This window comes from Leptonychotes weddellii, chromosome 16, assembly GCF_054177405.1.
Source record: "Leptonychotes weddellii isolate Sample4059 chromosome 16, ASM5417740v2, whole genome shotgun sequence".
NCBI lineage: Eukaryota > Metazoa > Chordata > Mammalia > Carnivora > Phocidae > Leptonychotes > Leptonychotes weddellii.
This window is the reverse complement of record NC_138384.1, coordinates 49,172,687-49,194,233: the sequence shown is the minus strand read 5'-3', so window position 1 is coordinate 49,194,233 and position 21,547 is coordinate 49,172,687. Positions and strand designations below refer to the sequence as shown.

General features: G+C 42.9%; 1 protein-coding gene, 1 long non-coding RNA gene and 1 pseudogene across 6 annotated transcripts in view; 2 read left to right on the top strand and 1 right to left on the bottom strand.

Annotated features, from left to right (window-relative positions):
- The window catches only part of ZNF582 (zinc finger protein 582), a 23,101-nt gene extending 7,338 nt beyond the window's left edge, over window positions 1–15,763 (bottom strand). The window contains exons 1-5 of one of the 5 annotated variants that reach the window (XM_081807802.1): window positions 15,641–15,743; window positions 13,999–14,087; window positions 12,253–12,379; window positions 11,905–12,000; window positions 248–2,325 (exon numbers count right to left, since the gene is read on the bottom strand). In XM_081807802.1, the coding sequence (XP_081663928.1) occupies window positions 1,004–2,325; window positions 11,905–12,000; window positions 12,253–12,379; window positions 13,999–14,007 (1,554 nt within the window). In that variant the 5' untranslated portion in view covers window positions 14,008–14,087; window positions 15,641–15,743 and the 3' untranslated portion in view covers window positions 248–1,003. Of the gene's footprint in view, window positions 1–247; window positions 2,326–11,904; window positions 12,001–12,252; window positions 12,380–13,998; window positions 14,088–15,447 lie in introns of those variants that run through there. The other 4 variants (XM_081807801.1, XM_081807806.1, XM_081807805.1 and 1 more) reach the window with 4 other exon arrangements.
- On the top strand, window positions 2,732–3,357 carry LOC145717671 (solute carrier family 25 member 36 pseudogene; annotated as a pseudogene).
- A 123-nt stretch (window positions 15,764–15,886) lies between the features above and the next one.
- Window positions 15,887–17,269, top strand: LOC145717702 (uncharacterized). Its single transcript, XR_014141107.1, has 2 exons — window positions 15,887–16,059; window positions 16,321–17,269. It is a non-coding gene; the product is annotated as an uncharacterized LOC145717702 (long non-coding RNA).
- Window positions 17,270–21,547: the final 4,278 nt, after the last annotated feature.

The window sequence follows — 21,547 nt, the reverse complement described above, 5'->3', positions numbered from 1 at the left end:
GATGGACTCTGAAAAACAAACTGAGGGTTCTAGAGGGGAGGGGGGTGGGAGGATGGGTTGGCCTGGTGGTGGGTATTGAGGAGGGCACGTTCTGCATGGAGCACTGGGTGTTGTGCACGAACAATGAATCATGGAACACTTCATCTAGAACTAATGATGTAATGTATGGGGATTAACATAAGAATAAAAAAAAAAGAGAAAAAAAAAAGCGATGAAAGATAATCTAAAACAACATAGAAATTGAGAATTATCTTAAATTTTGTTTATTCTTGGGTCAGGAAGAAATAAAAACAGATTATTGTAAGATAACCACTTTCTAATTTCATTATTTTCTCTTTTAATTTTGTACCAATTTGTTCTTTCATCACCTCAGTGTTTGGTATTGTCTTTTCTGGCTTCTTGAATAGTACATTTAATATATTTGAGAATAATCTTTCAAGTTTTCATGCTTTGCATGCATTTAAAAGCCATAAAAATTCTTCTGAGTAACTTCAGCCACATACTACAACTCCTGGAATGCAAATCTCTCAATTGTCATTCTTTCATTACCATGCATGATAATTTGCATGATTTATTTATTAACCTAAGAGTAATGGGGTACCTGGCTGGCTTAGTCGGTAGAGCATATGACTCTTGATATCAGGGTCATGAGTTTGAGGCCCACACTGGGTGTGGTGCCTATTTAAAAAAAAAAAAAAAAAGTTGAACCCAAGAGTAATTTGGCTGTTTTTTTTTTTCAAGTGCCAAAAAATTAAAATTTCTGGCTGTTGTTAAAATTATTACAGTGTGGTTAGAAAATGTGATCCTGTAATATGTTAGAGACAAATTTTTTTTTCCAACCTTCCCTTGCTTCTTCAATAATTATGGTCTAAACAATTTATATCCGTAAAATTTTTCATTATTAATCTTATGACTCAGGATAAAGGATAGCTTGAATGAAGGCATTCCCATTTGCATTACATTCTTCAAGTCTTTCTGCAAAATATAAGAAGTTGGGACTAGCCTAAGCTAATGGGCTCTCCCCATTATTTCCATTGATATGGTTGCTTGCTAACATAAATTCTCTGATGATTAATAAAGGATAAGTGCTAATGGAAGGCTTTTCTACATTTATTATGTTCACTTGTGTTTCTTTATTATGCATTCTCTGGTGTTGAACAGTAGCTGAATCATGATGTAAAGTCCTCCCACATTCCTTATATTTACAAGACTTTTCCTCAGTATGAATTACCTGATGCTGAATCAGTTGTGAGCAATGACTGAAGGCCTTTCGACATTCCTTACATTCATATGGTTTCTCACCTGTATGAATTCTATAATGTACAGTAAGATGTGAGACCCGTTTGAAAGCCCTACCGCAAACCCTACATTGGTAGGGTTTCTCTCCAGTGTGAATTCTCTGATGTTGCTTAAGTTGTGAGCTCACTCTAAAGGCCTTCCCACATGCCTTGCATTCATAGGGTTTCTCACCAGTATGGATTCTCTGATGTCTAATAAGAGTTGAGCCTTGATTAAAGGCCTTCCCACATTCCTTACATTCATAGAGTTTCTTGCCCGTATGAATAGTCTGATGTTGAATCAACTGAGACCGATGACTAAAGGTCTTCCCACATTCCTTGCATGCATAGGGTTTTTCACCAGTATGAATTCTATAATGTACTTTAAGATGTGAGATCCTATTGAAGGCCTTGCCACATTCCTTACATTGATAGGGTTTCTCACCAGTATGAATTCGTTGATGTTCAATCAGCTGTGAGCTTCGACTAAAGGCCTTTGCACAATCCTTACATTCATAAGGTTTCTCACCAGTATGAACCCTCTGATGTTGTATGAAATTTGAACCAGAATTGAAGGCCTTTCCACATTCGTTACATTCATAGGGTTTCTTGCCAGAATGAATATTCTCATGTTGAATTAGTCGTGAGCCATACTTAAAGGCCTTGCCACATTCCTTACATTTATAGGGTTTCTCATTAGCATGAATTCCTTGATGATTAATAAGGAAGTCCTCCTGCCAGAAGTCTTTTCTACATTCGTTATATTCATAGGGTTTTTCTCCACGATGAGTTTTCTGATAAAAAGGAAATGATGCTTGTTGGTTTAAAGTGGCTATTTCTTCATGACTGATTATCATTTGACTCAAATGTCCATCTGGATTTCCCCGTTGTCTGTCAAACTGGCTTCTGCATTCCCAATCATCTTGGAACCTAGAACACTCAAGACCATAACTTGTGAGGCTTTCCATTATCTCCCACTGTGGCATCTGTATTTCATAAATGTGCTGCTCTGGAGATGATAGCTTGGTATCATACCTGGACTCCAGTACTGAAAAAAAAAAAAAAAAAAAAAGTTTTTTCCTTTTCCAGAAAAAGGAACTTCTATAGTGAAAACCAGGAAACTTAAACTCATGAGTATACCTATAAGCTCTTGAATGTGGCTAGGCAATTTGAAAATGGGTAAGTAGAAGAGAGGCAGAGGAAATACCATAAATTGAGATGGAGTAGTCAGAGGGAGGTTGTAAGAGTAGTTCTAAAATGTTAGTGTGGATCAGAATCACCTCTGAACCATGTTTTTAAAAAAATGAATGTTTCTATGAACCCCTAGAAAACACATATAATCTCGAGTGACAGAAAAAATCATTGGTTGCCTGGGGCTGGGTAAATGAGCAACTGTGTAGAAAGTGCACAAGGGAACTTTTCAGGGCGATGAAAATGTTCTCTAGCCTGTGGTTATGGTTATGCAAGTGTATACATTTGTCCATACTCATCAAGATACGGTACTTAAAATGCATGCATTTTACTGAATATAAATTATACCTCAATAAAGCAGATTTTAAAAGATGATGGGGAAGGGTAGCTGGATCTTCATCTGGCCAGAGGCATACAACAGTGTATCTGCTTGCCAGGGGAAGTGGTAGGACAGGGAGGCTGGTCTCACCTGTCCACTGGGAGTTACAGTAACACAGCTGTGGCATTCTGCTGTGAAGCCTTCTATCTCTGAAGTTCAGCTGAATACCATGGCTTAGACCTGGTGTCTACTAAACCAGTCTCCCCTGGACCTTTCCATTGCCTAAATGTGACGGTGGAAAAAGAAGGGCCCTGTTCCTTATTTAGAGAATTAGGCCCCAACTTAATGGGGGTGGCTTCTTCAGGGCAACATTCTTTGCTGCCTATTCAGACTGCAGGGAGAAGTCAAATGGTGTATTTGATCCTGGTTTTACCTATTATATGATTCCAGTTGCAGTGGCCTGTTTTATGTAATCACAGCAACCAAATCCATTTGGAATTGGTTACAGCTTAATGCAAGGAACTATGGGGAAAGCAAATGGGTGCTTCTGAATGTGCTTATGAAGTGTAGTAGACAGGGGCGCCTGGGTGGCTCAGTCGTTAAGCGTCTGCCTTTGGCTCAGGTCATGATCCCAGGGTCCTGGGATCGGGCCCCGCATCGGGCTCCCTGCTCAGCAGGAGGCCTGCTTCTCCCTCTCCCACTCCCCCAGCTTGTGTTCCCTCTCTGTCTCTCTCTGTCAAAAAATAAATAAAAATCTTAAAAAACAAATAAATAAATAAAGTGTAGTAGACAGGGACACCTGGGTGGCTCAGATGGTTAAGAGTCTGCCTTCGGCTCAGGTCATGATCTCGGGGTCCTGGGATCGAGCCCCACATCGGGCTCCCTGCTCAGTGGGGAGCCTGCTTCTTCCTCTGCCTGCTGCCCTCCCTGCTTGTGCACACGCTCTCTCTCTCTCTGATAAATAATAAATAAACAAACAAACAAGTAAAATCTTTAAAAAAAAAAAAGTGTAGTAGACAGATGACCAAAGAGGATTTTATAGGAGCAGGTCTGCTTCATATGGTGGCATATCACAGAACATTATTCATTTGGTTACATGTGAAAGTTTTAAGCAAAAGCTACTAGAATAAAAAGTTAGTTTGACAATGAAACACGATGACGGGTCTATGAAAGAAATATCAGATTTTGTGGGAATGATGCCGCTGTCATCTCAAAAACTTGTACTATAACCACAGTGCGTCCACATGAAGTTGTAAGAACAAAACTACATGAAGAGGACACAAAGTACAGATATTTTTTCAGACACCATGTCTGGTTGTTTTTTTTAATTTTTTTAAAAGATTTTATTTATTTATTTGAGACAGAGAGCATATAAGCGGGGGGACCAGCAGACAGAGGGACAGGGAGAGGCAGGCTTCCTGCAGAGCAGGGAGCCCGATACAGGGCTCGATCCCAGGACCCTAGGATCATGACCTGAGCCAAAACAAGATGTTTAACCGACTGAGCCACTCAGGTGCCCCTGTCTGGTTGTTCAGAAAGAAGGTTTTGGGTCTCTTCACTGTGGTCTGACAATTCTATTGAGATAGATTCCAAATATGGCCATTATGATGGCAACCCGTGAACTGGTGGTTGACCTACTCAACAGTTAGCAACATCTGCCTGCCATCCTATGAAGGACAACCAAAAGACTACATGGAAACTGGAACATGGAAAATTAAAGCCAACCCAACCTGGTAGAAAGAGAAGACGAATTTGGGAACATTTAACTATGCCCAAATGGAAATTTGGTTTTAGGAATTAAAGTAAGGCACATTACTTGCTTTTTGGGCAATGTGGAAAAAGGACATGCCACTAAAAACAATCCTCTCCCCAGACTTCCACTTTTTCCACTTTTCTATCACAGATTGTGTTGATTTATGGCAGAGTATGGTGTTGTTTATTATATGAGCCCTTTTACACTCATCTAAATTAAGCCATCCCTAATTATATACTGTGTTGTAGGCATCCAAAGATAGTACTGACAGTCATAATTTTCTGACTTCTGTTCAACTCCCTATAAAGTTGCAAAATAGCAACAAGAATAGTGAGGTCTTCTGTATTAATTTAATGGTTCCCTGACACGGACTGGCAGAGTATTTTATTTATTTATTTTTTTAAAAGATTTTATTTATTTATTTGACAGAGACAGAGAGAGACAGCTAGAGAGGGAACACAAGCAGGGGAAGTGGGAGAGGGAGAAGCAGGCTCCTGGCCGAGCAGGGAGCCCAATGCGAGGCTCGATCCCAGGTCCTGGGATCATGACCTGAGCCAAAGGCAGACGCCCAACGACTGAGCCAACAGGCGCCCCGGCAGAGTATTTTAAATTTAATTATTTAGCATTAGTAGTCACTGTTTTGGATAACCAAAGAAATAGGTCTAAAAATCTTACAGATAGTCTTAGCATCAAGATATTTTAGTCCCCTCATATGAACCTCAAGGGATCCCAAGAGCCAAAATAATCTTGAAAAGGGCAAACAAAGTTGGAGGTCTCACACTTCCTGATTTCAAAACATACTGCAAAGCCACAGTAATCAAAATAGTGTGGTACCAGCAAAAAGGCAGACATAGACAAATGGAACAGAATTAGAGAGCCCAAAAATAAACCCCCATGCATATGGTCAAATTATCTTTGATACGGTGCCAAGACAACACAATGAGTAAAGGACAGTCTCTTTAACAAATGGTTCTGAAGAAATTGGGTATCCACATGCAAAAGAATGAGGCAGTACCCTTACCTTACACCATATACAAAAATTAACTCAAAATGGATTAAAGACCTAAATGTAAGACCTAAAAATGTTAAGTTCCTAGAAGAAAGCACAGGGAGAAAACTTCATGACATTGCATTTGGCAATGATTTCTTGGATATAGCACTAAAGGCCCAGGTAACAAAAGCAAAAATAGACAAATGAGACTACATCAAGCTTAAAATCTTTTGTGCATCAAAGGAAACAATCAAAAAAGTAAAAAGGCAACCTTCAGAATAGGAGAAAATATTTCTAAATCATATATCTAATAAGAGGTTACTATCCAGTATATATAAAGAACTCCTACAATTCAACAACAACAGAAAAACTACCCTATTAAAAAACTGGCAAAGGACCTGAATAGACATTTCTCCAAAGAAGGTATACAAATGGCCAAGAAGCACATGAAAACATGCTCAACATCACTTATCATTAGAGAAATGCAAATCAAAACTATAATGAGATAATGCCGCAAAGCCATTAGGATGGCCACTATCAAACAAAACAGACAATAACAGGTGTCGATGAGGATTTGGAGACACCGGAATCATTGTGCCCTGATGATGGGAATGTAAAATGGTGCAAACACTATAGAAAACAGTATGGAGGGTTGCCTGGGTGGCTCAGTTGGTTAAGTGTCCGACTCTTAGTTTTGGCTCAGGTCGTGATCTCATGGCTTATGGGATCAAGCCCCATGTCGGGCTCCTTGCCCAGCAGGGAGTCTGCTTGAAAGATTCTTTCCCTCTGCCCCTGCCCCCAGCTCTCTCATGCACTCTTTCTCTCTCTCCCTAAAAATAAATAAATACATCTTTTAAAAAAGGAAAGAAAGAAAGAACAGTATGGAGGGGCGCCTGGCTGGCTCAGCTGGAAGAGCATAAAACTCTTGATCTTAGGGTCATGAGTTTGAACCCCATGTTGGGTACAGATTACTAAAAAAAAAAAAAAAGAAAAAACCAGGGAAAGTTCTAAAAAAATTAAAAATAGAATTACCATATAATATAGCAATTCCACTTGAGTATATATCCCAAAGAACTGAAAGAATCTGAAAGAGACACCTGCACACTCATGTTTACTGCAACATTATTGACAATAGCCAAGAAGTGGAAGCCACCCAAATGTCCATTGACGAATGGATAAAAAAGTTGTGGTACCTACATATAGCCTTAAAATTGAAGGAAATCCTGTCACATGTTACAACATGGATTAACCTTAAGGACAGACACCATGCTAAGTGAAAGAAGCTAGACTCTAAAGGCCACATATTATAAGATTCCATTTATGTGAAATATCCATAATGAGCAATTCCACAGAGACAGAAAGCAGATTACTGGTTGCCAGGGGCTGGGGGGAGAGGGCAGCGAGGAAACTATTTAAATATGGGGTTTCCTCTGGGGTGTGTTTAGGAAAAACACACCTCTCAACACGACTCTACTATACATACTTCCCTTCTGACGCTTCTGGTGACAAAATGTGTGCCAAGCAATTCTCCCAACTCTGATGGATACCAACTGGGTGTCCTACAGATTTAAGTCAATTTTCATACTGTCTTTCTGCAGAAAGCATCAGATCCCACAGATTAAGAGCTCAGGCCCACAGACTACCTCTGCTCCCTTCACCCTCCACCCCAATAAACTGGAGGTTCCCACCACCCCTGCTGGGGTTCAATCATTTGATAGACTGGCTTACAGAATTCAGGAAAATGGTTTACTTACTAGATTACCAGTTTACTACAAAGAATATAACTCATATCAGTCAGATGAAAGAAATGCACAGGACAAGGTATAGGGGGAGGGATGTGGAGATTCTACACCCTCTCCAGGAACAATACCCTCCCAGTACCTCCACATGTTCGCCAACCCGGAAGCTCTCCAAACACTGTACTTTAGGGATTTTTTTATGGAAGCTTCATTACATAGGCAGGATTGATTAAATCATTGCCCTTTGGTGATTCAGTCAACCTCCAGTCCCTCCAAAGTTTGGGGGATAGAGCTGAGAGTTCCAACCCTCTAATTACAAAACTGGTTTTTCTCTCAACCAGCCCCCTTCCTGAAGCTATCCAGGTGACCCCAACCACAGTCATCTCATTAGCATACAAGAAGACTTATTACTTCAGAGACTCCAAGGGTTTTAAGAGCAGCGTGCCAGAAAACAGGGGTGAAAACCACAGGGTGATAAAAATATTCTGAAACTAGATAATGGTGATATTGCACAACACTGTAAATGTACTAAATGCCAATGTACTATACACTTTAAAATGGTTAAAAAGATGAATTTTGTTATGTATATTTTACAGTGATTTTTTAAAAAGTTAAAAGGAGCAGAAAAAATATAAATTACCACACTGATTCAAGAAATGCAACATTTGAATGTTTAGATTCAGTATTCAGTATTAGGAGTTCAAGTATTAGGGGGCGCCTGGGTGGCTCAGTCGTTAAGCGTCTGCCTTCGTCTCAGGTCCTGATCCCAGGGTCCTGGGATCGAGCCCTGCATCGGGCTCCCTGCTTGGCGGGAGGCCTGCTTCTCCCTCTCCCACTGCCCCCTGCTGTGTTCCCTCTCTCACTGTGTCTCTCGCTGTCAAATAAATAAATAAAATCTTTAAAAAAAAAAAAAAAAAGGAGTTCAAGTATTAGGAAATCTATTCATATAATCCAGACTTCATAGATTAAAATAAGAAAACTTAATATGAAAAGGTGGATACTTCTTTAACCAAATAAAATATCTCTATTTCATTCCTAAATGTGATATTATGCTTAATGAAAAGACACAAAAAACATTTCTATTAAGGTCAAGAACAAGCTTAGGATGTAAACTACCCCCATTAACGTTGTTCTGGGGGTACTACATAATCAGTTTCCTACTCAGGCAAAAGGAAAAAAAAAAACCCAAGAGCTATAAAAATGCAAAAAGATTATCACCCTTTGCAGATGATATGAATGTCTACTTGGAAAGCTCAAGAGTATTACATGAAAAATTGTTGTAAATAATGAGAAAATTCAGTAAGTTGGGTTAACTACAAAATTAATCTGAAAGACATGAATGGCTTTTGCCAGGTATAAAAAACAACTGGTTGGGATATAATAGGGATGAAAGGGCCCCATTTCCAATAACAGCAATAAATATATACTACCTAGCAGTAAATATAATAAGAAATGTACAAGAGCCATATAAAGAAAACTTTAAAACCACCAGGGGGTGGACATAAAGGAAGGAAGAGCCTATCATTTTCTTAAATAGATAAAAATCAATTAAAAAAATAAGTTTTCTCCTCAATCTGAAAATTTACTGTGATCTCAAGTAAGAATAATTACATGATTTTTTTAAAACCAGATATTCTCATTTTAAAGTTCAGATGGAAAAATAAATGAGTATAGCCAGGAAAATTCTGAAAAATAAGAATGAGGAGGAACTAGTCTACCAGATATTTAAAACCTTCAATAATTAAAACAGTATGGTATTGGACACATAGTTAGACAAAGAGATTAATGAGACAGAACCAAAAGTCAAAAGATATATCCAGAGGCAACAGAGTAGATGATAAAGGTGGCTATACAGATTAGTGGTGAAAAGATAAAATGAGCTAATAAATGCTGTTTGAATAAACTGATAACCTGGAAAATAGTGTGAAATCACATCTTGCACTCAGGATAAACTCCACAGGGATCATAAATAGCACCATAAATATACCAGGAAAAAAACCACAGGAGACTCATTTATAATGTCAAAGGGGTAAGTCCTCTTTGATTATGATGTAAACCCACAGATCTAAGAAGTAAACAAAACTCAGCACCCCAAACAGTCAAACATAAGCTGTCAAACTAAAATGACAAAAACAAAAGCAAAAATGGTATTATGGGTGTGGCTGAGAGAATACTGGCCTCCCAAAGATGCCAGTGAAGACACTGGGTTATACAACAGCACGTATCTTCTCTCCTTTTTCTTTTTAAGATTTATTTATCTGTCAGAGAGAGACAGTGAGCGAGCACACAAGCAGGTGGATCAGCAGGCAGAGGGAGGAGCAGGCTCCCCACAGAGCAGGGAGCCCGACGCGGGACTCGATCCCAGGACCCTGGGTCATGACCTGAGCCGAAGGCAGTCGCTTAACCGACTGAGCCACCCAGGTGCCCCTGTATCTCCTCTCCTGATGTTCACTCCACACCTGACCTCGTTCACTCCCGGGGGCCAACTACCACTTCAATGTGGATGAATTTACCACGTCTGTAATGTTTAATTCTTGGTTCCCCATCTGAAGTTCTCTTACAGTACATTGTATGTGGTGGAAACTGTTTCTCGTGGAAACTGTTTATCAACCAACACATTCTTGGTCTCACATTGTCACACTTGACTTTGAACTTTGGTTCTCAATCAGGGACGATTTTGCCCCCTGGGGGACATCTGGTAATATCTGGAACATTTCTGATTGTGACAACCGAAGGGAGGGGGGTTATACTCGCAACTAATGAGGAGAAGCCAGGGAGACTGCTAAACATCCTACAGTCCACTGGACGGCCCCGCTGTGTCAACAACGCTGAGGCTGAGCAACCCTCCATCCAGAGCAAGGGAACAGGCAGGGAAGAAGCCCTGAGGCAGGAACATGCTTTCTGTATCAAAGTTGGGGAGGGTAAATTTGCACTGTCTGTGCTCATTCTACCACAGCACAGCTGAGTAGTTGTGACAGAGACCATATATGGCCCACAAAACCCACAGATATTTACCCTCTGGCCCTTTAAAGACAACACTTGCCAACCCCTACATTAAAGGTATAGCAAAGAGGCTTGTGTGGCTGTAGCCGAATGAGCAACAAGGAGAGTAGCAGGAGAGGAGATCAGAGAGAATGTGGGACGCCAATCATAGAGCAACACAGTCCAAGAGAACTTTCTATGATGCCGAAAATGTTCGATTCCACCCTAATATACTAGCTACTAGCTACCCAAGGCTACTGAGCATTTGAAATGTGGCTACAGGCTACCATGGAATGGAATGTTACATTTTATTTAATTTTAGTTAAAGTTAAAATTTAAACAGCACGTTTGGCTGGTGGCCACTGTATTAGATAGCACGTAGAGGCTCCTAGGCCATGGTATCGATTTTGGATTTTCTCTTGAGTGAGATGGGAATTTACTAGTAGGTCTTGAGCAGCAATACAATACACCCTCACTTTGGCTGCTGTGTAGACAATACACTGTACTGGACAAGACTAGAAGCAGAGGGATGGGGAGGAGGCTACTGCAATAGTCTAAGCCAAAGATGATGGTGGTGTGGATGGAATGGTAGCAGTGGTCTTGGTGAGAAGTGGTTAAATTCTGGACATAATTCAAGGTAGAGAAAACAGGCCTTGCTGACAAACAAACGTGAGAGAGAAAAGTCAAGAATGCTTTAAGAGTTTTTGACTTGAGGGGTGCCTGGGTGGCTCAGTCGTTAAGCGTCTGCCTTCGGCTCAGGTCATGATCCCAGGGTCCTGGGATCGAGCCCTGCGTCGGGCTCCCTGCTTGGCAGGAAGCCTGCTTCTCCCTCTCCCACTCCTGCTGTGTTCCCTCTCTTGCTGTGTCTCTCTGTCAAATAAATAAATAAAATCTTAAAAAAAAAAAAAAAAAAAAGAGTTTTTGACTTGAGCAAGTATAAGAATCAAGTACCCTATTACTAAAGTGTGGAAGAAAGAGGGAAGAGCAAATTGTTAAGGAGGATCAAGAACTCCTTTCTGGGCTTGTTAAGTTCAAAGTCCCCATGAACACGGAAGTGGATATGATGAGAAGGCAGCTGGAGTTTAAAGGAAAAGCTAAAGATGATGGAAATGTTCTGTATCTGCGTTGTCCAATACAGTAAGCACAAGCCACAGAGTGGCTCCTGAACTTCTGAAATGTGTCAAGTGCAACTGAGGTACTGATCTTCTTAATGTATTTCATTATAATTAAATTACAACGGCCACATGGGGCCGGTGGCTCCATACTGGACAACACAGGTACAAAAAGTATTTAAAGCATGGTAATGGAGAGGGTCCTAGGGAATGAAAATAAACAGGAAAGAAAAAACCCAAGTTTGAGCCCTGGGGGCCTCCAACATTTAAAGAAAGTGAGACAATCCCATCAGAGGAGGCTGAAGATGGTTTAATGAGGAGGTAGTGATGTCCCAAATACACAGAAATGTTTCAGGAAGAAAGGAACAACCACTTTTGTGAAATGTTGCTGACAAGCTACGAGAGATGACAGGTGGGACCTGACCTCTGAGTTTGGCATCTTGGAGGGAAAATTTTCTACCTCAAAGGTCTTCTTTTCTCTTCCACCCACTAGACGGTTATCTGTGGTAGCTTCTCTCTTCCCACACAGGCCTCACTCACCTGGACACAGGCCTCCTCTTGACGTTTTCTCTACCACCCAGGGCTCTTTGCCTTGCTCCAGGAAGGAGATCACATCAGGTTTGGCGATGGCAAGACCTGGATGTGAAAAAAAACATGCCACCCGGTTATGGTGTGGGGCCCCAGAATTCAGATCCAGGACCTGGTCGGCGAGCAGGAGAGGCGGTTGCAGGAGAGACCAGAGGAAGATGTGACAGTCACCTGAGGGTTGGGGAAGATGTAGTATCAGCCCAGGGAGCTGCTCTTTGACCACTCAAAAGCTGCCCGGAAACAGACAAGGAACAGATATGCCGAGGGTAACATACAAACTAATATGCCAGGTCATCTTACCCAGTGAGACCAGGTTGCTATAGGTCTCCAACATCACGTCTCTGTACAAATCCCTCTGAGCGGGTGCAAGCTGTTCCCATTCTTCTTGGGAGAAGACTATGGCCACATCCGTGAACAAGTCTGACTCCTGAAACAACAGGCAGGTATGTTATTGGCATATTTCAAGGAAATGTTTCTTGGTGGGATGAGAGGAGACGGAGGAGGTCTTTGCAGGAATGGGGTGTTCTGGTGAAAAGGAAGGCTGGGGCTGGAGGCCTCCAATGTGAGCAGGTTACAGGAGAGGGTCGGCATGAGTAAAACAGTGTTGAAATGTTCTTGAGCATTACTTTTCACTACAAACCCAAGCTCTGTACATAGATCTGAGAGGAAAATTAAATTTCAGCCAAGGGCGCCTGGGTGGCTCAGTTGGTTAAGCGACTGCCTTCGGCTCAGGTCATGATCCTGGAGTCCCGGGATCGGGTCCCGCATCGGGCTCCCTGCTCGGCGGGGGGTCTGCTTCTGCCTCTGCCCTCTTCCCTCTCATGCTCTCTGTCTCTCTCTCTCCAATAAATAAATAAAATCTTTAAAAAAAAAATAAATAAATAAAATTCAGCCAAGTGGAGTTTCCCCAGTTGTGACAAGCAGCATACTAAAGCACGTTGCCTACTCTTTCCTTGGCATATAATAAATTCTCAATAAGGGGCACCTGGGTGGCTCAGTCGTTAAGCATCTGCCTTTGGCTCAGGTCATGATCCCAGGGTCCTGGGATCGAGCCCCGCATCGGGCTCCCTGCTCCGCGGGAAGCCTGCTTCTCCCTCTCCCACTCCCCCTGCTTGTGTTCCCTCTCTCGCTGTCTTCTGTCAAATAAATAAATAAAATCTTTAAAAAAAAAAAAAAATTCTCAAAGAGAGGCCTATAATTTCTACTTTTGTACAACAACAAAACAAACCAACAATTTCTGATAGACTTACCCTCAAATGTTTTATTAAAGAAATGTTTTCCATCTTAGAAAATATGATTTTCATATACATTGAGAATTATTTGAAGACAGAGGTTCATCATTATGTCAGGACATATCAAAGCATTCTTCCTTATGAGAAAAATCTTAAGATTACTTTGATTAGCTGTACAATTTTCTATCGAGTGAAAAAATGACTCAACCATTCTCTTATTTTGGATGCAGAGGTTGGATCAGATCTCTGAAGGCTCTTCCAAGCTCTGCCTACCTGGATTCTGAAAAATTCATCCATCTGGTTGGTTGTCTCACAATCCCCTCACCTCTGTACTTCTCTCGTTCTCAAGCTGAAGAAGCGGCTATAGAATGACCCACATTCAAATGCTCTGTTTGACCTCAAACTGGACCTTAATTCTGGCATCTAATCTCCCACAGATACCCAGCTAAGAGATCGTGCCTCACACTGAAATTGAGACCAACCAAGACCTGTTCCCATGCTTTTCCATGTTATATCCCTCATAAATATTCATCTCCGTTTCATCAAACCTCGGTTTTCAGTTTATACAAGGAAACGGATTTCTGCTCTATCTAGCCTCCTGGCAGAATACCACACCATCAGAATATATGGAATGCTATACAGAATGAACCCATGGGCATTGGTCAGAGTGGAGGGGGCAGTGGGAGAGAGTACCAGCTGCCTGGCCTTTATAGTCCCTAAAATGGGAACCTCTGAGAACTGGATTCTTGGATGAAACCCAGATGGGAGGCTTCAAGATAAACAAAGGAAATATTTACATGATTTTAAAACTCACAAGGGACATGACTTTTAGAATTTCATGGGCTGATGGGTCCTCCTCCAGGTTCCTCTCTTGGGGAAGGGCAGAGTCCTGAGATGGCAGAGCTGGGGGAGGAAAGAGCAAACATGAGAGGCCAAGCTTGCCTTACAGCTCCCAGAATGCCATGGTTACAAGTCCCCACCTTTTTATCCCCCGCTCCCTACAAAAACTAGAGTTGGAACACTGTGGCCTTTACCCAACTCTAGGAAACATAGCTTTAGCTGTTGCCAATGACACAGGGAACCAGTGGCCCTTTCTCTCCCACTTCCCTTAAATATCCAGAGAATTCCACCTTGTTACTGATGCAGATCTGTGATGGGGATGCTCAGTCCTGGTTCAGTGACTAGACCACATACATGGTGTCCCAAGGACAAGAAAGGCTGTCCTCAGGCCAGGGAGCACAGCCTGCCTGATCGGCATCAGCCCAGCCCAGAGTGAAGCCTTCCCAGAAATAGACCATTTAACTGTCTCGTACCCACAATGTTAACACCTCCCTGGCTCTTTACTCAACTTCCAAATTCACAAAGAACCTTACAGCCCTTCCTAAGGCCTGGTGGACACCACTGTGTGGACCCTGCCTTGAGTCATCAAATGGGGTGTGGTTGCAATGGGCAAATTAGATGGCTCCATTACCATCACATAAATGTGCCCCTGCACAGAGACTAACAGTAAGCAAAGCTGTGTGCACAAAATTTACTGAAAAAGAGAACAAAAATTAGTCCATAACAGTCCACAAAAGTAGGCAAGTGGTTGAATCACTGTTGGCACAGCCATATGATGGAACACCAAACAACTATCAAAAATTATGTGGGGCAACATTAACTGACAAAAAAAGATATTCACAAGTGGTCTCTTTATACAACATGAGAACATTCCGCAAAAGAGGTCAAACCACCCACCTCTTGATTGGCACATGGGCTTAAAAAAAGAACTGGGAAAAAAAATCCAAGTATTAAGAATGATGTCATTTAACCACTTTGTGAGTTCATCATTAAACGAGTAGTATTCTATAAAGGAACTCAGAACAATGCCTGGCACGTTACAAATATTTAATTCTAAGAAATACGTAAATGAAGTAATCGTTCCTTAACATGTAATAGAAATTTTTTTCTTACTATGACCACTGCCTTAACATTGTCTGTAATAGCTTTATGATATTTTATTACATGAGTGGCCCATGATTTACTCAACCATTTCCCCATTGCTGGACACAGATCTTTTACAAGACCATCTAAAATGTTCTCAAATTTAAGTCTCTGCTTCTGAACTAGGAGTGCTAAATATTTTGAGGTCTTTGCAACTGTTTGAGAATCTTATGAAACAAGAATTTGTCCTAAATTTAAAAAAAAAAAAAAAGGCACGCGCAGGAAAGACTGTAAAACATCGACCAGCATTTTTGGGAGTCGGGGACCCCTTCACACCCACCTAAGGGGTCCACAGACCGGGGCTAGGAGCCTGGACGCGGAGGCCGATGGGAAATGTAGTCCAGAGCCCGGAAAGCCGCAGACCGACGCTGGGGCGAAACGTTCCGGTTCTTCCCAGGCCCGAGAGCCGCCCGGCCGTGGAGCCCGCTCCCGCAGGGACCCAGGTGCGCCTGGCAAGCTCCAGAGCCCCTCACCTGCCGCCTCCTGGGGTTCAGGTGCCCCCGTGGCCGCGCTCTCCGCAGCCCCGGGTGCGCTTCCTCCTCGGTATCGGCGGACGCGCCGCCTGGAGCCGGAAGATGGCGCAGGCGCACAAAGCGCCGCGAATGCTACCTCGCGAGTGGGCCGTCGCCGCAGTCTCTTCTGGGAAACGTAGTCTCTAGGCGCAAAGGCATAGCCAAACCTCAAGGCCTGATCTCGCGATGTTCAGGGGTGGGCGGGGCCCGGATGTGCTCCGGGTGTGCTCCCGTGTGGTGGCGGGCAGTGCTCGAGGGAGCGCGTTGGCGTCTGGGGCTCCCCCGGGAAGGTCTGCACCTCGGGTGCGCTGTGTGGGCGCAGTCGCGTCTCTGGTGGCGGGGACGATGTGCGTCGTGTGCGGTGCGGACCCCGTCGTCGGGTAAGACTGGGACCGGTCCACTCCGGGTACACGCTCGTGTGAGACGGTCACAATGTCTGTGAAAATGTTTCTCATTCATTAAATCATTTCCGAGGAGCGGCCATTTTACCAGAAGGTTCCGAGGGAGGAAAAAGCCCGAATTTATCCGATGCCTAATTTTAAACGTTGTTACCTATTTTGAAGTAAATGTAGTTTAGGAAGGAGAGTGCAGAATGAGCAAACATGTTTTAAAGTTTATTTTTATGTGTTTATTTCTGTTAGTAATCTCTACACCCAAGGTGGGGCTTGAACTCAAGACCTGAAGATCAAACGTCGCGTGCTCTTCCCACTACATCAGCCAGGAGCCCCGCAAAAGGAGCTTCCCGTTGTGGGGGGACTGCTCTGGGCCAAGTCCTCTGGCACCGCAGATAGGTCGACATCGGTGTGCGAGAGCGTGAGAAGCCCCTGGACTCTACACAGCCTGCGCCAGCGTGGTCCCTCGTGGTGGAGCTTCCCATGCCCTGCATGCGCGTCAGGCCCTGTGAGCCTGGTCCCTGAGTGAAGACTCCTTCCCTGTCCATGTGGTCCTTGACCCAGCCGGGAGTCCAGAGCTCCTGTTTCTGGAATTGGTCCTGTTTCCCTTAGGATGTGTCTTGTGTGTCCTCCTCTTTGAAGCATTTTGTCTGAGACTGACCATGTCTGCATTGTTGCACGTTTCAAGGATGTCAGCTACTCTAAGTTAGCGGATGGATCTAGAGGGTTTAATGCTAAGTGAAAGACACTCATATGTGGTGTTTAAGAAACAAAGAAAAAAAAGACTTCTTTTTTTTTTTTTTTTTTTGCGAGAGAGAGAATGAGAGACAGAGAGCATGAGAGGGAGGAGGGTCAGAGGGAGAAGCAGACTCCCTGCCGAGCAGGGAGCCCGATGCGGGACTCGATCCCGGGACTCCAGGATCATGACCTGAGCCGAAGGCAGTCGCTTAACCAACTGAGCCACCCAGGCGCCCGAAAAAAAAGACTTCTTAAATACAGAGAATAAACTGATGGTTACCTGAGGGGAGGTGGGTGGGGTGATGGGCGAAATAGATAAAGGAGGTTAAGACTACCCTTTTCTTGATGAGCACTGAGTAATGTATTGAATTGTTGAATCACTATATTGTACACCTGCAACTAATGTAACACTGTGTGTTAATTATACCAAAAAAATTTTTAAAAGCTTCCATGATTATAACTTCCTGGTGCTGGCTCTTGAATTGTCAGACAGCAGAAGAAAATGGAAAGTCAGAAATACTACCAAATACAAAGGGAAATTTAGTGTGTAATAGTCGGCAAATCACTGGGGTAAAAATGGACTTTTTAATAAATAACCTTGGGAGGGGCGCCTGGGTGGCTCAGTCGTTGGGCATCTGCCTTCTGCTCGGGTCATGATCCCAGGGTCGTGGGATCGAGCCCCGCATCGGGCGCCCTGCTCAGCGGGAAGCCTGCTTCTCCCTCTCCCGCTCCCCCTGCTTGTGTTCCCTCTCTCGCTGTGTCTCTCTCTGTCAAATGAAGAAATAAAATCTTTAAAAATAATAATAATAAATAAAAAATAACCTTGGGGAATAACTGGATAGTCATCTAGAAAAAAGTAAAATTGGATTCATGCTTCACATCATGCAAAAGAATAAACTCCAAATTGATCGGAGGTCTAAATTCATACAAGTACCAGAAGCATACAGAGTTGAATTCATTTGTAGGCTGGATGTGTGAAAAGACTTTCTAGTTAAGATGAAAAATCTAGACTTAAAAGACTGCTACCTTTGAGAATGTAAAACTACAGCACTTTTGTACGGCAAAATACACATAAGCAAAGACAAAAGACAGGCAGAGAATATTTATAACCTTGTATATATCAGATAATATATAAAAACAAAAACCAAAAAACTGCAAGCAACTTCTGAACAAATTGCCCTCATAGTAACATAGGGGTAATGATTTGGAAGCTATTTTGTATGCATTGTAGGATTGGATAAATGTATTGATGGGAGCTAGTGTTTTACTGTGGCACAGGAGAGATATAAATAAAGGGTGATGGAAGGTAAAGAAGAACCTGTGATGTTGGGGGTGCCTGGGTGGCTCAGTTGTTAAGTGTCTGCCTTCGGCTCAGGTCATGATCCCAGGGTCCTGGGATCGAGCCCCGCATCGGGCTCTCTGCTCAGCGGGGAGCCTGCTTCTCCCTCTCCCACTTCCCCTGTGTCTCTCTCTGTCAAATAAATAAATAAAATCTTAAAAAAAAAAAGAACCTGTGATGTTGGATTGATATAAACTCATGATTAAAAATTTGGTGTCTATCTCACGCAGGTGATCAAGGTTAACATCAATAGTGATGTCATTTTCATAGTTCATAGGCTTTTTTTTTTTTTTTTTTTTGACAGAGACACAGCGAGAGAGGGAACACAAGCAGGGGGAGTGGGAGAGGGAGAAGCAGGCTCCCCGCGGAGCAGGGAGCCGATATGGGGCTCGATCCCAGGACCCTGGGATCATGACCTGAGCCGAAGGCAGACACTTAACGACTGAGCCACCCAGGCACCCCTCATAGTTCATAGTCTTGATGAGATGTGATGAAAATGGCATTTAACCTCTGTAGTCTTGCTCTCCAAAACACATAACCCTAGTATAATAAGAAAACATCAGACAAATGACAATTCAGGAAACAATCTACATAACACCTGACCAGAACTCCTCAAAACTGTAAAGGTCATTAAAAACAGAGAAAGTCTGAGAAACCATCACAACCGAGAGGAGCCTAACGGGACATGACTGCTAAAAATAATGTATCCTGAATGAGATCCTGGAAAAGAAAAAGGATATTAGATAAAAACTATGAAAACAGGGTGCCTGGGTGGCTCAGTTGGTTAAGCGGCTGCCTTCGGCTCAGGTCATGATCCCAGGGTCCTCGGGATCAAGCCCCGCATCAGGCTCCCTGCTCGGCGGGGAGCCTGCTTCTCCCTCTCCCTCTGCCTGCCTCTCTGCCTACTTGTTCTCTATCTCTCTGTCAAAAAAAAAAAAAAAAAACTATGAAAACTACATATGAATATAGTATGGACATTAGTTAATAATGTTTCAATGTTGGCTCATTAATTGTAACAAAAGCACCATAATAACATAAGATGCTGATAATAGGGGAAATTAGGTATAGGGTATTTGGGGATTCTGTACTATCTTTGTAGTTTTTCTGTAAATCAAAAACTTCTAAAATAAAAAAGCTTGAACTTCCTCATTAAAGTCTTACCATTTCCTTTCAAAAATGTGTTTTTATATTTTCTGTTTCTATTTGGTGAATGGGCCTGGAAGCAACGATGCCCTGTAGTAATGAGCATGAACCTAGTGCCCAGACCTTGGTTTCTAAATACCATTCGCTAATAAGAGAAACCAAAGCTTCTTGGAGAAGTGTTTGATTCTAGGACTGGGACAGGGAAAGTACACGATGAGTATGAGATATCTTCTTGTGCCAAAAAAATAGGGAAATGCTCAAAAAACAGGGAGGATTCCCTGCTTTGAACAATGATAGTGTAATTGCACTAAACGTGCCATCACACTCTAAACAAAAAACTAGATAATGTGTAGGAAACAAGTCTTTTCAGATATTGGACAACAAGTAGTACAAGACTTTGATCCCTGAGAGAACGGAAATAAATGAGATCCTATAATTGCAATGGCTTTCTCTCTGAAGACCTATTACATACCACAAAGTAAAGAGGAGGAACCAAGGCATAGTACTGATTTGCTAAGTTGACACAGACCAACAGTTTCGGGAAACCGGAGTGACTAGAATTTGTGGGGCAGAGTGTAGAAGAAGAGTTGGTATTTCCACGAAACAAGACCTCGGTATCTGTGGGTGGAGGAAATGCTCCCTGTGCCCTCTGAATTGTGGAGGCTCCAATGTGATGGAACCTTGGAGAAAGCATCTTTGGAGACAGACATTTGCCTCATGATATCACAGAGGCCACGAGCCCTCATGGAAACAGAACCAAACAGTCTGGGCTGGGACCTGGAAGAGAAGGTGTGAGGGTTCCCAGAGAAGAAGGTCACTGGGCCATTTCAGGCTTGTGCTAGGCCAGACATTTCCAAGAAATGACCACAGAGGACAGAATTAACATCAGGGCCTTTGGTCAGACTTTTAGGGTGGGGTGGATTGGCTGAGCCTCCGGAGGCTGTGAACATCAGGCAGATGGATGACCTAACTGGGAAAAAATTCGAGCTGGGCCACAAAGCCATAAGATGCTGAAGGCGTGGAGCCCCAGGTCCCCAAGTAAGGGTGTGTCCAGTAGCCAGCCAGTATGGCCAGACTGGACTCAGATCTCAGGTAGATAAACTGAGCTGCCTTCTCTGCTTGTTCTGACTCGTGGGATCAGGACTACATTTCCCATAAATGTCTCCCTCTTCTGCTGAATGTCCACCTCAGGCCTAATCTGGGAACAGAATAATGCCAGAGGAGGAGGTGAAAAGGGGTAGGATTTTGTATATATTTTATTTTTTTAAAGATTTTATTTATTCGAGAGAGAGATAGAGAGAGAACAAGCGGTGGGAGGCCCGGGGCCGGGGGGTGGGGGGGTGGGGTGGGGGTGGGGAGAAGCAGGCTCCCTGCTGAGCAGGGAGCCCAAGGTGGGGCTCGACCCCAGGACCCTGGAGCCAAAGGCAGACGCTTAACTGACTGAGCCACCCAGGCACCCCTGGATTTTGTATATATTTTAAAGCTGGAGTAACAGGATTGGCTGATTTATTGGGTGACATAGCAAGAGAAAGAGGAGTAGTGAAGGATAACACCAGGGAATTCTGAGCTGAATAACTGGAAGAACAAATGTCATTAACTAAGATAGAAACACCTGAGAGGGGTACATCTTTGGCGGTAAGAATGGGTGGTTAGGAATGTGATAGATTGAAATGTCTGTGAGACAAACAAGTGGAAATACTGAGTATCAGTTTAGGGGCAGCGTCTGGGAAATACTTTTATCATGTAGCGAGTTTATATTGTTATGTACTGAGGCAAATCAATGTTTTTCATTTATTCTTTCTACCTTTTATTTTGCTCAGAAGTTGTTTTCCTACCCTAAATTATAAATGTTCATCTTTATTTTTCTGTAGAACTTTATGTGGATATTTAAAAATGCATGTAGTTCGGGGCGCCTGGGTGGCTCAGTTGTTAAGCGTCCACCTTCAGCTCAGGTCATGGTCCCAGGGTCCTGGGATCGAGCCCCGCATCGGACTCCCTGCTCGGCAGGAGGCCTGCTTCTCCCTCTCCCACTCCCCCTGCTTGTGTTCCCTCTCTCGCTGTGTCTCTCTCTGTCAAATAAATAAAATCTTAAAAAAAAAAAAAAAAAAAGACCACGTAGCATAGACAAAGGGATATAAACATAGGTCAATGAAACAAAAGTGAATCCAGAAGTAAGCCTACACAAATATGCTCAACTAATTTTTATTTTTAGTTATTATTTTTCTTTGAGAGAGAGATAGTGCACACAAGTGCAAG